The following is a 16,179-nucleotide window of genomic DNA, read 5'->3' on the forward strand; positions in this document are numbered from 1 at the left end:
AATTTAAATGGTTGTCCACATACTTTTGGCATATACTGTGTACAATAAACTATAGAAATGGCCTTTTGGGGCAGCAGCAGAATAATCATGTTTTAATTTCCCAGTGACGGGGCCTCTGTCAGAGCCGCAGATAGCCTACGTCTGCAGAGAGACCATACAGGTAATTACACTTAGTTCAACCCTCTTAGGGCCAGTTTCCTGGACATAGATTCAGCCTACTCCTGCAGCCGTCTCAGAGCAGCTGATTTTAAGGATTTTTAACGAGTTTTTCCTTTTTAGATCACAATGAATGAGGTTATATGGACAAGGAGGACCTGATTCTAGATCAGCACGTCAATGCCTGATACATAAGAAATAGGCCTAGGTTTAATCTAGATCCAGGAAACCAGCCCTAGTTAGACACTGACTTGTCTCTTTACTCATCAGGATATGTCCAGCGTTAGCCATTGCAGCCCAGTCTCACATGACTCTCTTCATTCACAGGGTTTGGGATACCTTCACAGCAAGGGAAAGATGCACCGTGACATCAAGGTATGGCAACCGTACGCGTTCCATCTGTCTTCTTTAGACTGGCTCACGAAACATCACTGCTAGTTCATAATGAAGGGAAAGAAGGCCTTGTCTGGCTGTTCTCACGCCTTCCTCTTCGCTGCAGACAGAGGTGTGACTTACATTGTAAGAACACAGTCTACCATCTTACCCCCTTGTGCCGACGCTGCAGTTTTTATTTATATATATATATATATTTTAACATTTATTTAACTAGGCAAGTCAGTTAAGAACAAATTCTTATTTACAATGACGGCCTGGGAACAGTGGGTTAACTGCCTTGTTCAGGGGCAGAATGACAGACAGATGGCCAGGGAACGGTGGGTTAACTGCCTTGTTCAGGGGCAGAACGAGGGGGTAGGTAGTAGTCTACTGTGGTTGCAGGTGACTGATGTTGTCTGACAGCACAGGCAGCAGCTCTAAACAGGTTAGACGATGACTTGGAATGAAATGATAAAGTCATCAAATAAAACTAATGTAATATTTAATTAAAGTAATGTGAATAAATGATGGTTAATGCCATCATGGTACTTGTATTCATTGTTTTATTCTGTGTTAAACAGCATTCAACTCAAATAATCCAAACCCACATCGGAAACAGATTAAAAAAATAATAATAATAATTACAAATCGAATAGAAACCAGACCGACCTCAAAAAGCACTAATCACTCAGCACTGTTAGACATCAGACGGACTGAAACACGGAGGGCTTACCTGGGCTTATCCAATAACAAACACACTTTTACAGTTGTTTTTCTATGACCTACTGACCACGACCCAGTTCATGACTCTAGCCCAAAGTGGAATAGCTGTTCTCTTGTGATGTTATCAGTGGGACGGTGTTGATTACAGAGGATCTCTCAGCTTCACCATCGTACACCGAGAAAGTCGTTTCCTGTTTCTGCTGTCTGTGCGCTCTCTCTGTGCGCTCTCTCTCTCACACACACAAAATTCAAAGGGCTTTATTGGCATGGGAAACAAATTGTTTACATTGCCAAAGCAAGTAAAATTATCTCTGCTCTCTCTACCCATCTTTCTCGCGCTCTCTTCTGCTCTCTCGCCCTCTCTGCTCTCTGTGCTCTCTTTTGCCGTCTCTCCTCGCCCTCTCTTCTCTTTCTCTCTGCTCTCTCGCCCTCCTCTCTCTCTGCTCTCTCACCCTCTCTTCTCCTCTCTGTGCTCTCTCTCGCCGTCTCTCCTCGCCCTCTCTTCTCCTCTTTCTCTCTGCTCTCGCCCTCCTCTCTCTCTCTCCTCTCTGCTCTCTCGCCCTCTCTCCTCCTCCTCTGTGCTCTCTCGCCCTCCTCCTCCTCTCTGTGCTCTCTCTCGCCCTCTCTCCTCCTCCTCTCTGTGCGCTCTCTCTCTCTCCTCTTCCTCTCTCTCCTCTTTCTCTCGCTGCAGAATGCAGCCAGACACAGCTGTCAATAACAGCCAACCCCGCCAGCACAATACCAACTCCCTCACTATAGTGTTGCCCCACAGTCAAAATACAATACCAACTCCCTCACTATAGTGTTGCCCCACAGTCAAAATACAATACCAACTCCCTCACTATAGTGTTGCCCCACAGTCAAAATACAATACCAACTCCCTCACTATAGTGTTGCCCCACAGTCAAGATACAATACCAACTCCCTCACTATAGTGTTGCCCCACAGTCAAAATACAATACCAACTCCCTCACTATAGTGTTGCCCCACAGTCAAGATACAATACCAACTCCCTCACTATAGTGTTGCCCCACAGTCAAAATACAATACCAACTCCCTCACTATAGTGTTGCCCCACAGTCAAAATACAATACCAACTCCCTCACTATAGTGTTGCCCTACAGTCAAGATACAATACGTGCTAGCTACACAATCACTTTATCACAATCAGTCAAAGATGAAATAACACACACATTTCCCCTTTCCAATTAGTATATTGTTTGATCAGCAATTAAGTTGTGTAGAGTGATTTTGCTGTGAACTTTGCTGTGCGGCTGAGAGTCTAATAGTTGTTTTGGGTTCTTCAGGGTGCTAATATCCTGTTGACAGACAACGGGGATGTGAAACTAGGTGAGTTATTCATCCTGTTTGAAGACCTGTAAAGGTCGGTCTCAAGACCCTCAGCTGTGTGTATGTGTTATATAGTCTGAAAGGACCTGTCACTTGTTGTTTCAGCTGACTTTGGAGTAGCAGCCAAAATAACAGCCACTATTGCCAAGAGGAAGTCCTTCATCGGGACTCCTTACTGGTGAGTCTTTCTCTGAGACAGTCCTCCATCGGGACTCCTTACTGGTGAGTCTTTCTCTGAGACGGTCCTCCATCGGGACTCCTTACTAGAGGTCGACCGATTTAATTAGGGCCGATTTCAAGTTTTCATAACAATCGGTATTTTTGGCCAACGATTTGCCGATTTTATTATTATTTTTTAAAATTTATTTTATCTTTATTTAACTAGGCAAGTCAGTTATGAACACATTCTTATTTTCAATGACGGCCTAGGAACGGTGGGTTAACTGCCTTGTTCAGGGGCCGAACGACAGATTTTTACCTTGTCAGCTTGGGGATGCAACCTTACGTTAACTAGCCCAACGCTCTAACCACCTGCTTTACGTTGCCAAGGTAAGTTGCTAGCTAGCATTAAACTTATCTTATAAAAAAACAATCAATCAATCATAAACACTAGTTAACTACACATGGTTGATGATATTACTAGTTTATCTAGCCTGTCCTGCTTTGCATATAATCGATGTGGTGCGCATTCGCGAAAAAGGACTGTCTTTGCTCCGACGTGTACCTAACCATAAACATCAATGTCTTTCTTAAAATCAATACACAAGTATATATTTTTAAACCTGCATATTTAGTTAATATTGCCTGCTAACATGAATTTCTTTTAACTGGGGAAAATGTGTCACTTCTCTTGCAAACAGAGTCAGGGTATATGCAGCAGTTTGGGCCGCCTGGCTTGTTGCGAACTGTGAAGACTATTTCTTCCTAACAAAGACAGCCTACTTCGCCAAACGGGGATGATTTAACAAAAGCGCATTTGCGGGAAAAAAAGCACAATCGTTGCACGACTGTACCTAACCATAAACATCAATGCCTTTCTTAAAATCAATACACAGAGGTATATATTTTTAAACCTGCATATTTAGCTAAAAGAAATCCAGGTTAGCAGGCAATATTAACCAGGTGAAATTGTGACAGTTCTCTTGCGTTCGTTGCACGCAGAATCAGGGTATACAGAATCTGGCTCGTTGCGAACTAATTTGCCAGAATTTTACGGAACTATGAAATGAAATAACATTGTAGGTTGTGCGATGTAACAGGAATATTTAGACTTATGGATGCCACCCGTTAGATGAAATACGGAACGGTTCCGTATGTCACTGAAAGAATAATGTTTTCGAGATGATAGTTTCCGGATTTGACCATATTAATGACCTAAGGTTTATTATATTATAGTTAAGTCTATGATTTGATATTTGATAGAGCAGTCTGAGCGGTGGTAGGCAGCAGCAGGCTCGTAATAGTCAAAGGTATATGGTTTAGAGAAATAGTTGACGCGTCATAATTCCTGTAATAACTTGCGGCTGAACTTGAAAGGGGTTCCTTCGTTATTTTACCGTTCATGTCTTCCATAGAGAATGTCTTGATCTACTTCAAATAAGGTCTGTGTTTTGTGCTTAAACCGCCTCGGCGTTTTGATACCCGTGTAAATCTCACTAGGTAACGTTTGTCAACATATTTTCATAAATCCACTCTACAAAAAAATGTCTCTTCGCTTATATTGATCAGAGTTATATCCTATGGATATCTACACAGTTATAAAATTGGCAAGGTGGTGTAAGCCTAAACCAAACACAGACCTTATTTTAAGTTAATCTAAAAATATCCTATGGAATAAATGAAGGAACCGCTTTTCAGATTTTGCTAGAAGGTGTCATGGGAATTATGACTCGCACTTCGGTAGTCAATTCTTACCATGCCCATTATTAAAATAGGATTTCCTGCATATAGAAATTACAGTTTTTGTTTTCAGCATTCATCACAGGTAACTTAAACTCTATTTTTATTATTCAAACAGTTGAGTATTTGTCTCCTAAGCAGACTCTTCAGTATCGTTGTCACTTCAGAGCTGTGTGTGTGTGTATGTATGTATGTATGTATGTATGTTTGTGTGTGTGTGTATGTATGTATGTATGTATGTGTGTATACATACATACATACATACATACATACATACATACATACATACATACATACATACATACATACATACATACATACATACATACATACATACATACATACATACATAATAACAATCGGCCGATTTAATCGGTAGCGGGGTTTTTGGCCCTCCAATAATCGGTATCGGCGTTGAGAAAAAAATCATAATCGGTCGACCTCTACTCCTTACTGGTGAGTCTTTCTCTGAGACGGTCCTCCGTCGGGACTCCTTACTGGTGAGTCTTTCTCTGAGACGGTCCTCCGTCGGGACTCCTTACTGGTGAGTCTTTCTCTGAGACGGTCCTCCGTCGGGACTCCTTACTGGTGAGTCTTTCTCTGAGACGGTCCTCCATCGGGACTCCTTACCGGTGAGTCTTTCTCTGAGACGGTCCTCCGTCGGGACTCCTTACTGGTGAGTCTTTCTCTGAGGATGTTCGTCCCAAATGGCTCCCTGTTCCCATTATAGTGAACTACTTTTATAGGGTGCCATTCGGGACACAACCTTTCTCTCCATCCCTCCCCACCCATCCACAGGGGGCAGTAGTGTAATAATTTAACTACCCCACAGGGGGCAGTAGTGTAATAATTTAACTACCCCACAGGGGGCAGTAGTGTAATAATTTAACTACCCCACAGGGGGCAGTAGTATAATAATTTAACTACCCCACAGGGGGCAGTAGTGTAATAATTTAACTACCCCACAGGGGGCAGTAGTATAATAATATAACTACCCCACAGGGGGCAGTAGTGTAATAATTTAACTACCCCACAGGGGGCAGTAGTGTAATAATTTAACTACCCCACAGGGGGCAGTAGTGTAATAATTTAACTACCCCACAGGGGGCAGTAGTGTAATAATTTAACTACCCCACAGGGGGCAGTAGTGTAATAATTTAACTACCCCACAGGGGGCAGTAGTGTAATAATTTAACTACCCCACAGGGGGCAGTAGTGTAATAATTTAACTACCCCACAGGGGGCAGTAGTGTAATAATTTAACTACCCCACAGGGGGCAGTAGTGTAATAATTTAACTACCCCACAGGGGGCAGTAGTATAATAATTTAACTACCCCACAGGGGGCAGTAGTGTAATAATTTAACTACCCCACAGGGGGCAGTAGTATAATAATTTAACTACCCCACAGGGGGCAGTAGTGTAATAATATAACTACCCCACAGGGGGCAGTAGTATAATAATATAACTACCCCACAGGGGGCAGCAGTGAGATGTGTAATATGTCTGTTATCTGTCCAGGATGGCCCCTGAGGTAGCAGTGAGATGTGTAATATGTCTGTTATCTGTCCAGGATGGCCCCTGAGGTAGCAGTGAGATGTGTAATATGTCTGTTATCTGTCCAGGATGGCCCAGAGGTAGCAGTGAGATGTGTAATATGTCTGTTATCTGTCCAGGATGGCCCCAGAGGTAGCAGTGAGATGTGTAATATGTCTGTTATCTGTCCAGGATGGCCCCAGAGGTAGCAGCAGTGGAGAAGAACGGAGGTTACAACCAGCTGTGCGACATCTGGGCTGTGGGCATCACCTCAATCGAACTGGCCGAGCTGCAGCCCCCTATGTTTGACCTGCACCCAATGAGGTACTGTTCCTGATCCACTTCCTCATTTTTCAGCCAATCGGGGCTGACTCTGCCATCCACTTCCTCACTCAACTACTCAGTGCTGTTTCTGCGCCACATCCTAACACATCAGCCAATCAGGGCTGTTTCTGCTCCACTTCCTCATCACCCTTGGAGGTGTTGGCAGAAAGCGGATGTTGCCTGTTTTCAGGGATACTGTATTTTCCCCTGAAAAGCGGAAGAGGAGACTCCGCTCAGGCGTCTCTACGTCTGTTACGTTCATTTCTTCCTCGTATCAGCCAATGAGTGCTGTTCCTGCCCTCCACTTCCATACACACGTCATCCACCAATCAACTGCTGTTTCTGCCCCAATCCCTCACCCATCTCATAATCACTTTCTGTGCCAGATTTATCCATTTCCTGCTTTTGTATTCTGATCATGTTCCCTCTGATCTTTTCATCGCTAAGCTGTTCTCTGATCTGATGCAAATTAAAATTACAGGGGTTGAGTTTCTCAAAATATTGTAGCACTAAGATCATTAATGGTGGCCTTTTTAAGACGATCTTAATGCTAGGAAGGTTTTGGGAAACTCACCTGAGGACATTGTCTGAAAGTCTCAGAACACTGGAGGCGAAGTAAGAGAACGTTCTATAACATGATTTAATGTCACTTGATGTTTTGTATTCCAGGGCCTTGTTTCTCATGTCAAAGAGCAGCTTTCAGCCTCCCAAGCTGAAAGATAAAATGAAGTGGTGAGTACAGTACACCTGTGACCTGGAACAATTACCCCCCCCCACCCTGTTTGTTTCATTTATGTGTTTTACTGCTGCAGTCAGTAACAGTTTCCCTCCCCCTCCAGGTCCACATCCTTCCATAACTTTGTGAAAGTCTCTCTGACCAAGAACCCAAAGAAGAGACCGACAGCAGAGAAGCTCCTATCGGTAACTAACTGACACATCCTCATAGAAAGTTCTTCTTGGTTGAGGAATAGGGTCGGGGGAAACCGGGGAAACCAGCTTAGACAGTCTTATTAATCAAGTTAATCATTAGAAATGTTCTGGATCATTATGGTTGACAAGGCTCTTCCTCAGAGATGTACAAGGTGTTGATGATAGTGAAGAGGAAAGTGTTCATCAGTGGTTGATCCTAGGTAATAGTTGTCCAGTCTAAAAGCTGCTATTCAGAGCATTAGTGTGCAGGCCATCTTGTGTTATCGTCACAAGATCACTAATAAAGTCTGTCTGTCTGTCCGTCCCCCCCCCCGTCTGTCTGTCTGTCCCTCTGTCTGTCTGTCCCCCCTCCCCGTCTGTCTGTCCCCCCCCCCCCCGTCTGTCTGTCTGCCCCCCCTCCCCGTCTGTCTGTCTGTCTGTCCCCCCCTCCCCGTCTGTCTGTCTGTCCCCCCCTCCCCGTCTGTCTGTCTGTCCCCCCCTCCCCGTCTGTCTGTCCCCCCCCCGTCTGTCTGTCTGTCCCCCCGTCTGTCTGTCTGTCCCCCCTCCCCGTCTGTCTCTGTCCCCCCGTCTGTCTGTCTGTCCCCCCTCCCCGTCTGTCTGTCCCCCCTCCCCGTCTGTCTGTCTGTCTCTGTCTGTCCCTCTCTGTCTGTCCCTCTCTGTCTGTCCCTCTCTGTCTGTCCCCCCCGTCTGTCTGTCCCCCCTGTCTGTCCCTCTGTCTGTCCCCCCTCCCCATCTGTCTGTCTGTGTTGCAGCATTTGTTTATAGATCAGACAGGGCTGACCAGGAGGGTAGCTGTGGAGCTGCTGGACAAGATGAACAACCCTGACAACCACCAACACTTCTCTGAGGTGGACGACGATGACCTGGAGGTAAATAACTAACCACAGCCCTGTCTGTCCTGTCTGTTCTGTTCTGTCTGTCTCTAAAATGGCTCCCTATTCCCCAATATACAGTGCATCCCTATAACTCTGTCTCTCACCTTTATGACATTGTTTACACTTGTGGTGTTATGCATTTACAGTGCTTTCGGGAAACTATTCAGACCCTTTCACTTTTTCCACATTTTTGTCAATCAATCAATCAAATGTATTTATAAAGCCCTTCTTACATCAGCTGATATCTCAAAGTGCTGTACAGAAACCCAGCCTAAAACCCCAAACAGCAAGCAATGCAGGTGTAGAAGCACGGTGGCTAGGAAAAACTCCCTAGAAAGGCCAGAACCTAGGAAGAAACCTAGAGAGGAACCAGGCTATGAGGGGTGGCCAGTCCTCTTCTGGCTGTGCTGGATAGAGAGGAACCAGGCTATGAGGGGTGGCCAGTCCTCTTCTGGCTGTGCTGGGTAGAGAGGAACCAGGCTATGAGGGGTGGCCAGTCCTCTTCTGGCTGTGCTGGGTAGAGAGGAACCAGGCTATGAGGGGTGGCCAGTCCTCTTCTGGCTGTGCTGGGTAGAGAGGAACCAGGCTATGAGGGGTGGCCAGTCCTCTTCTGGCTGTGCTGGGTAGAGAGGAACCAGGCTATGAGGGGTGGCCAGTCCTCTTCTGGCTGTACAGGGTAGAGAGGAACCAGGCTATGAGGGGTGGCCAGTCCTCTACTGGCTGTACTGGGTAGAGAGGAACCAGGCTATGAGGGGTGGCCAGTCCTCTACTGGCTGTACTGGGTAGAGAGGAACCAGGCTATGAGGGGTGGCCAGTCCTCTTCTGGCTGTGCTGGGTAGAGAGGAACCAGGCTATGAGGGGTGGCCAGTCCTCTTCTGGCTGTGCCGTTAAGTTAAGCTATAGCCTGTTTCTAAAATTGATTTAAAAAAACAGGTTTTTAGAATTGTTTTCAAATGTATAAAAAATGTAAAACATAAATATTTTATTGACATAAGTATTCAGACCTTTGCTATGAGACTCGAAATTGAGCTCATCTTGTTTCCATTGATCATCATTGAGATGTTTCTACAACTTGATTGGAGTCCACTTGTGGTAAATTCAATGGATTGGACATGATTTGGAAAGGCACACACCTGTCTATATAAGGTCCCACAGTTGACAGTGAAGGAATTGTCAGTTGAGCTCCAAGACAGGATTGTGCTGACGCACAGATCTGGAGAAAGGTACCAAAACATTTCTGCAGCATTGAAGGTCCCCAAGAACACAGTGGCCTCCATCATTCTTAAATGGAAGAAGTTTGGAACCACCAAGACTCTTCCTAGAGCTGGCCGCCCGGCCAAACTGAGCAATTAGGGGAGAAGGGCCTTGGTCAGGGAGGTGACCGATGGTCACTCTGACAGAGCTCCAGAGTTCCTATGTGGAGATGGGCAACCATCTCTGCAGCACTCCACCAATCAGGCCTTTATGTTAGTGGCCAGATGGAAGCCACTCCTCAGTAAAAGGCACATGACAGCCTGCTTGGAGTTTGCCAAAAGGCACCTAAAGGACTGACCATGAGGAACAAGAATATCTGGTCTGATGAAACCAAGATTTAACTCTTTGGCCTGAATGCCAAGCGTCATGTCTGGAGGAAACCTGGCACCATCCCTACGGTGAAGCATGGTGGTGGCAGCATCTAGCAGTGGGAATATTTTTCAGCTGCAGGGAGACTAGTCAGGATCGAGGGAAAGATTAACAGAGCAAAGTTCAGAGATATCCTTGATGAAAATTTGCTCCAGAGTGTTCATGACCTCCGACTGGGGTGAAGGTTCACCTTCCAACAGGATAACAAACCTAAGCACACAGCCAAGACAACGCAGGAGTGGCTTCGGGACAAGTCTCTGAATATCCTTGAGTCCAGACTTGAACCTGACCTGAAAATAACTGTGCACTCCCCATCCAACCTGACAGAGCTTGAGAGGATCTGCAGAGAAGAATGGGAGAAACTCCCCAAATACTGGTGTGCCAAGCTTGTAGCGTCTTACCCAAGAAATGTGAATGTGATAGTTTGTTATAATTTCTAAAAACCTGTTTTTGCTTTGACATTATAGGGCATTGTTTTTCGATTGATGAGGGAAAACATCCATTTTATAGTAAGGCTGTAATGTAACAAAATGTGGAAAAAGTCAAGGGGTCTGAATACTTTACGAATGCTTCACTTTGAAACATATTTAATTTTAAAGTCTGTCTACTCTTTCTCCCCCTCTCTCTTTCCTTCTCTTCTGTCTTCCCTTATCTTTCTCCTCTTTTCTTCCCCTCCCCCTCAGCCTCTTTCAGCAGTGAGACACACCATCCGTTCCATCAACAAACACCCCAGACCAGAGAGAACTCACTCAGAGATCAGCTGTAAGTAACAGCAGCCACTCTACTCCTATCCTCCCCTCTTTCTCCTCCTCTTCTCCTCTTCTCCTCCTCTGGTCCCCTGGTCCTCTCCTCCTATCCTCCCCTCTTTCTCCTCCTCTGGTCCTCTTCTCCTCTTCTCCTCTCTCCTCTGGTCCTCTGGTCCTCTGGTCCTCTCCTCCTATCCTCCCCTCTTTCTCCTCCTCTGGTCCTCTTCTCCTCTGGTCCTCTGGTCCTCTTCTCCTCTGGTCCTCTCCTCCTCTCCTCCTCTGGTCCTCTCCTCCTCTGGTCCTCTCCTCCTCTGGTCCTCTCCTCCTCTGGTCCTCTTCTCCTCTGGTCCTCTGGTCCTCTTCTCCTCTGGTCCTCTTCTCCTCTGGTCCTCTGGTCCTCTCCTCCTCTCCTCCTCTGGTCCTCTCCTCCTCTGGTCCTCTCCTCCTCTGGTCCTCTCCTCCTCTGGTCCTCTCCTCCTCTGGTCCTCTCCTCCTCTGGTCCTCTTCTCCTCTGGTCCTCTGGTCCTCTTCTCCTCTGGTCCTCTGGTCCTCTTCTCCTCTCTCCTCTGGTCCTCTTCTCCTCTGGTCCTCTGGTCCTCTCCTCCTCTGGTCCTCTGGTCCTCTTCTCCTCTGGTCCTCTTCTCCTCTCTCCTCTGGTCCTCTTCTCCTCTGGTCCTCTGGTCCTCTCCTCCTCTGGTCCTCTTCTCCTCTGGTCCTCTGGTCCTCTGGTCCTCTTCTCCTCTGGTCCTCTTCTCCTCTGGTCCTCTTCTCCTCTCCTCCTCTGGTCCTCTCCTCCTCTGGTCCTCTTCTCCTCTGGTCCTCTTCTCCTCTGGTCCTCTTCTCCTCTCTCCTCTGGTCCTCTCTCCTCTGGTCCTCTTCTCCTCTCTCCTCTGGTCCTCTGGTCCTCTTCTCCTCTCTCCTCTGGTCCTCCTCTCCCTCAGTGATTATCTGTCAACATCCCACAGTATCTAGACCGGAACACCCACCCCCTTGTCCCTAGCCGACCAGTTGAATTAGTCAGAGCTCTGAATCGCTCTCCCATTGGCTGGTGTGTCTCTCCTGCTGGGGCGGGCCATAGTGTTAATCCTGCAGGGCTGGCTCGGAGCCAGGACCCGTGGGAGAGCAGCGGACATGTTGGGTTCAAATACTATTCAACATTTTTCAAATAGTGTTGAACATTTTGCTTGAAGCCTGCCTAGAGTGCCAGATGGGTGGGAGGTTCTCATTACTTTACACCAGACACAGTGCAACGGATATCTGTCCTAAAAATCTGTTGGGGTGTTGGAGATGACATACATGTCTGTTCTACCAAATATATTCCCAAATAAGCATGTTCTCAAATATGTCATTTTCTCTGTTAAAGCTGTGTGTACTGAACTGACATGGCTGATTGTTAGGACACTCCCATGTTCGTATAAATGGAATTTCACACACAGTTTTGAGCAATAGCTTGAAATCAGAGTTTGATTATTTGTTACGTTGTATTTTTTTTCTTCATTTGGTCCAGTTTGTTTCACATTTGTCAAATGAACAAAAATTCCTGAACATAACTACATGTCCATGCAAGTCATTAGTTTATTGGACAAAAATGCTAATTTATGATGATCATGAAGCATAACTTGTCCCAATCTTCATAACACTTTCGCTTTGGTTTCCAACAACATGACGGAGGAAATGGCACAATAGCTGCTCTAACTGCAACATGAATAGTCTATAACCCTTCTCCCCCTAACCATGAATAGTCTATAACCCTTCTCCCCCTAACCATGAATAGTCTATAACCCCTTCTCCCCCTAACCATGAATAGTCTATAACCCTTCTCCCCCTAACCATGAATAGTCTATAACCCTTCTCCCCTAACCATGAATAGTCTATAACCTAACCATGAATAGTCTATAACCCTTCTCCCCCTAACCATGAATAGTCTATAACCCCTTCTCCCCCTAACCATGAATAGTCTATAACCCTTCTCCCCCTAACCATGAATAGTCTATAACCCTTCTCCCCTAACCATGAATAGTCTATAACCTAACCATGAATAGTCTATAACCCTTCTCCCCCTAACCATGAATAGTCTATAACCCTTCTCCCCCTAACCATGAATAGTCTATATTCAGTAGTCTATATCCCTGATAGGACTATATACCCGTCTTCCCCAATCTGCATTGAATGCGCAGCTACTCAGACTGTTTCAGAGATCTCAAGTTATGATACCTTGTGAATTTCACCACATACCTCGTGCATTTCATCGCATACCTCGTGCATTTCATCGCATACCTCGTGCATTTCATCGCATGCCTCGTGCATTTCATCACATACCTCGTGAATTTCATCACATACCTCGTGCATTTCATCGCATACCTCGTGCATTTCACCACATACCTCGTGCATTTCATCACATACCTCGTGCATTTCATCGCATACCTCGTGCATTTCACCACATACCTCGTGCATTTCATCACATACCTCGTGCATTTCACTACATACCTCGTGCATTTCACCACATACCTCGTGCATTTCATCACATACCTCGTGCATTTCACCACATACCTCGCAGTCAAACAACCAATAATACTGCGCGCCTCTGGTTCTTTTCCTGTGTTTGGTCCGGACCTCGTTCTCACCTGCAGCAAACTGCACCACGGGACAAATTGAAACCGCTGTGCGTTGTTTAGTGCGCTCCCGAGTGTGGATAGTGTTCACACCAGTCCAAAATAACCAAACTAACGGGGTAAACACACAAAGAAAAGCCCCCTTAAACAGTAAACGCTTCCATAAACATTCTGATGCTCAACTCAGACAGCGGCGTGTAGCCTACTGTAGCCTACTGTAGCCTACTGTAGCCTACTGTAGCCTACTGTAGCCTACTGTAGCCTACTGTAGACTACTGTAGCCTACTGTAGACTACTGTACGCTCAACTCAGACAGCGGCGTGTAGACTACTGTAGCCTACTGTAGCCTACTGTAGCCTACTGTAGACTACTGTACGCTCAACTCAGATAGTGCACTACTTTAGACCAGAGACATATGGGGCTCCCGAGTGGCGCAGCGGTCTAAGGCACTTCAACTCAGTGTAAGGGGTGTCACTACAGTCCCTGGTTCGAATCCAGGCTGTATCACATCCGGCCGTAGCGGTACCAGCGGTACCACCTGCCTCTGTCCGACAGTACCGAGGATCAAAGCGTTAACCTTCATTAACTAAACCGTCTTTCATCATGTTGCCGTCGGAAAACTAAAGCCCAGTTCAGAGACTGCGTCCTTCCTTGAAATAATCACTGACTTGACATGACTGAGGTAGGGGAAAGCTTTGTGAAGGAAGGAAACAAGGAAGGAAGGAAGCATTCGAACAAGGCATGTCCCAAATGGATCTTTATTCCACCAGAGAACCTTGGTTGAAAGTGATGCACTCTATCGGGTGCCATTTTGGGACTCGCATAGTGCCTGAATGTGAGATCCTAATTAACGGATAGAGCCTGGCCTTGTGTTGATGGCTCTGGTTTGAAGTTTCCCCCATGTACAGATCTAGTATGAGTTTCCCCTCACCACAACCTAACCTCAACCGTTAGTTGGAGAAATGCGAAACTGGTCTAAGATCAGTCGGTGTCTTAAAGGGTTTACTCAGTGTTACCCAAATCAGTGTTGATGCGTTTAAGGATACTGGTATGGTTGTGATGGTTGGAGTGTTGGGATCTGGCTCCCCCTACTGACTGGAGTGTGTAATGTCTCAATGCTACTTCAAGACTTCTTCTCTCCTCCACAGTTGATAAAGTGAAGTTTGAACCTCCACTGAGGAAAGAAACAGAGGCTCACACTGAAATGGTAAATATATTTAATATTACATAAGCAATTTCATTGGTTATTTGTAATTTTACATCTCCCTTACTGTTTATCAGCTGTATTTCTCTCATACGTTGGTCAGGAAGTGATTTGTAAATTCCCTCAAATAAAAGGAATGTGAGTACGTCGAAAATGGCCCCCTATAGTGGAAGTACTTTTGACTAGGGTATGGGGTGCCATTTCAGACGCAGCCTGCATTGACTCTGTACCGGTACACCCTGTATATAGCCTCCACATTGACTCTGTACCGGTACCCCCTGTATATAGCCTCCACATTGACTCTGTACCGGTACCCCCCTGTATATAGCCTCCACATTGACTCTGTACAGGTACCCCCTGTATATAGCCTCCACATTGACTCTGTACCGGTACCCCCCTGTATATAGCCTCCACATTGACTCTGTACCGGTACCCCCTGTATATAGCCTCCACATTGACTCTGTACCGGTACCCCCTGTATATAGCCTCCACATTGACTCTGTACCGGTACCCCCTGTATATAGCCTCCACATTGACTCTGTACCGGTACCCCCTGTATATAGCCTCCACATTGACTCTGTACCGGTACCCCCCTGTATATAGCCTCCACATTGACTCTGTACCGGTTCCCCCTGTATATAGCCTCCACATTGACTCTGTACCGTAATACCCTGTATATAGCCTCCACATTGACTCTGTACCGGTACCCCCTGTATATAGCCTCCACATTGACTCTGTACCGGTACCCCCTGTATATAGCCTCCACATTGACTCTGTACCGGTACCCCCTGTATATAGCCTCCACATTGACTCTGTACCGGTACCCCCTGTATATAACCTCCACATTGACTCTGTACCGGTACCCCCTGTATATAGCCTCCACATTGACTCTGTACCGGTACCCCCTGTATATAGCCTCCACATTGACTCTGTACCGGTACCCCCTGTATATAACCTCCACATTGACTCTGTACCGGTACCCCCTGTATATAGCCTCCACATTGACTCTGTACCGGTACCCCCTGTATATAGCCTCCACATTGACTCTGTACCGGTACCCCCTGTATATTGCATCGCTATTGTTATTTTACTGCTGCTCTTCAATTATTTCTTACTGGTTTAAAAAAAAAATAATAATTGTGCTTTTCTTAACTGCGTTGTTGGTGAAGGGCTTGTATGTAAGCATTTCACTGTAAGGTCCTGTTTCACTGTAACACCCGTTTTTATTTACAAGAGTCTTTGTCAAAGGTAGTTCAATACTATATAGGTTGCCATTTTCTCCACTGCCCTGGCGTTATGGAACTAACTGTCTTGTTTGTTAGGATGTGACTAAACAGAGTGACTTCCCCTCCCCCTGGAGCCCATTCGCAGAGGGAGGCATCACGACCAGGTAAGAACCGTGGTAACCGTCGTCATGGGAACGCCTCCGTTATGGCTCCGGGCTTCTGTTTTAGCTGGCCCCGGGGTTGTCTCCTGTCTTTTTCTGGTCCAATGGGAGTCTGCCTGGGACTACTGAATACCACAGTGGTTAAGCAAAAATGGAATGGCTCTCTCTGCACTTAAAAACATGTCAAATAAAGCTAGATCAACCAAAAAATAGCTTTTATTTATATATATAAAATATTTTGTTTAATTTTGTTTAATTTTTTATGCAGACTCATTACATTTTTGTCTGGTTTTACGCACCCAACAAAACGTTTTTTTTAAGAGAGTGGGATGGCTCCTCTTGATTAGACCATGGGTACACAGGACAGAGCGAGAGCCCTGGCATTAGTAATCAATACCTTTAGTAATCAATACCTCTGTAAATAATCTACTCTGCTCAAA

The 16,179-nt window shown here is 45.8% G+C and overlaps 1 protein-coding gene across 2 annotated transcripts in view; it reads left to right on the forward strand.

The window, feature by feature from the left end:
* map4k5 (mitogen-activated protein kinase kinase kinase kinase 5) overlaps positions 1-16,179 on the forward strand; it is a 91,703-nt gene that overhangs the window by 23,406 nt on the left and 52,118 nt on the right. For both annotated transcript variants that reach the window (XM_029730913.1, XM_029730914.1), the window contains exons 6-16: positions 105-160; positions 484-531; positions 2,562-2,604; positions 2,710-2,782; positions 6,231-6,362; positions 7,032-7,094; positions 7,202-7,283; positions 8,045-8,161; positions 10,474-10,552; positions 14,297-14,355; positions 15,675-15,742. In XM_029730913.1, coding sequence (XP_029586773.1) covers positions 105-160; positions 484-531; positions 2,562-2,604; positions 2,710-2,782; positions 6,231-6,362; positions 7,032-7,094; positions 7,202-7,283; positions 8,045-8,161; positions 10,474-10,552; positions 14,297-14,355; positions 15,675-15,742 — 820 coding nt within the window. The remainder of the gene's footprint in view (positions 1-104; positions 161-483; positions 532-2,561; positions 2,605-2,709; positions 2,783-6,230; positions 6,363-7,031; positions 7,095-7,201; positions 7,284-8,044; positions 8,162-10,473; positions 10,553-14,296; positions 14,356-15,674; positions 15,743-16,179) is intronic.

Source organism: Salmo trutta, chromosome 33 (assembly GCF_901001165.1).
Source record: "Salmo trutta chromosome 33, fSalTru1.1, whole genome shotgun sequence".
NCBI lineage: Eukaryota > Metazoa > Chordata > Actinopteri > Salmoniformes > Salmonidae > Salmo > Salmo trutta.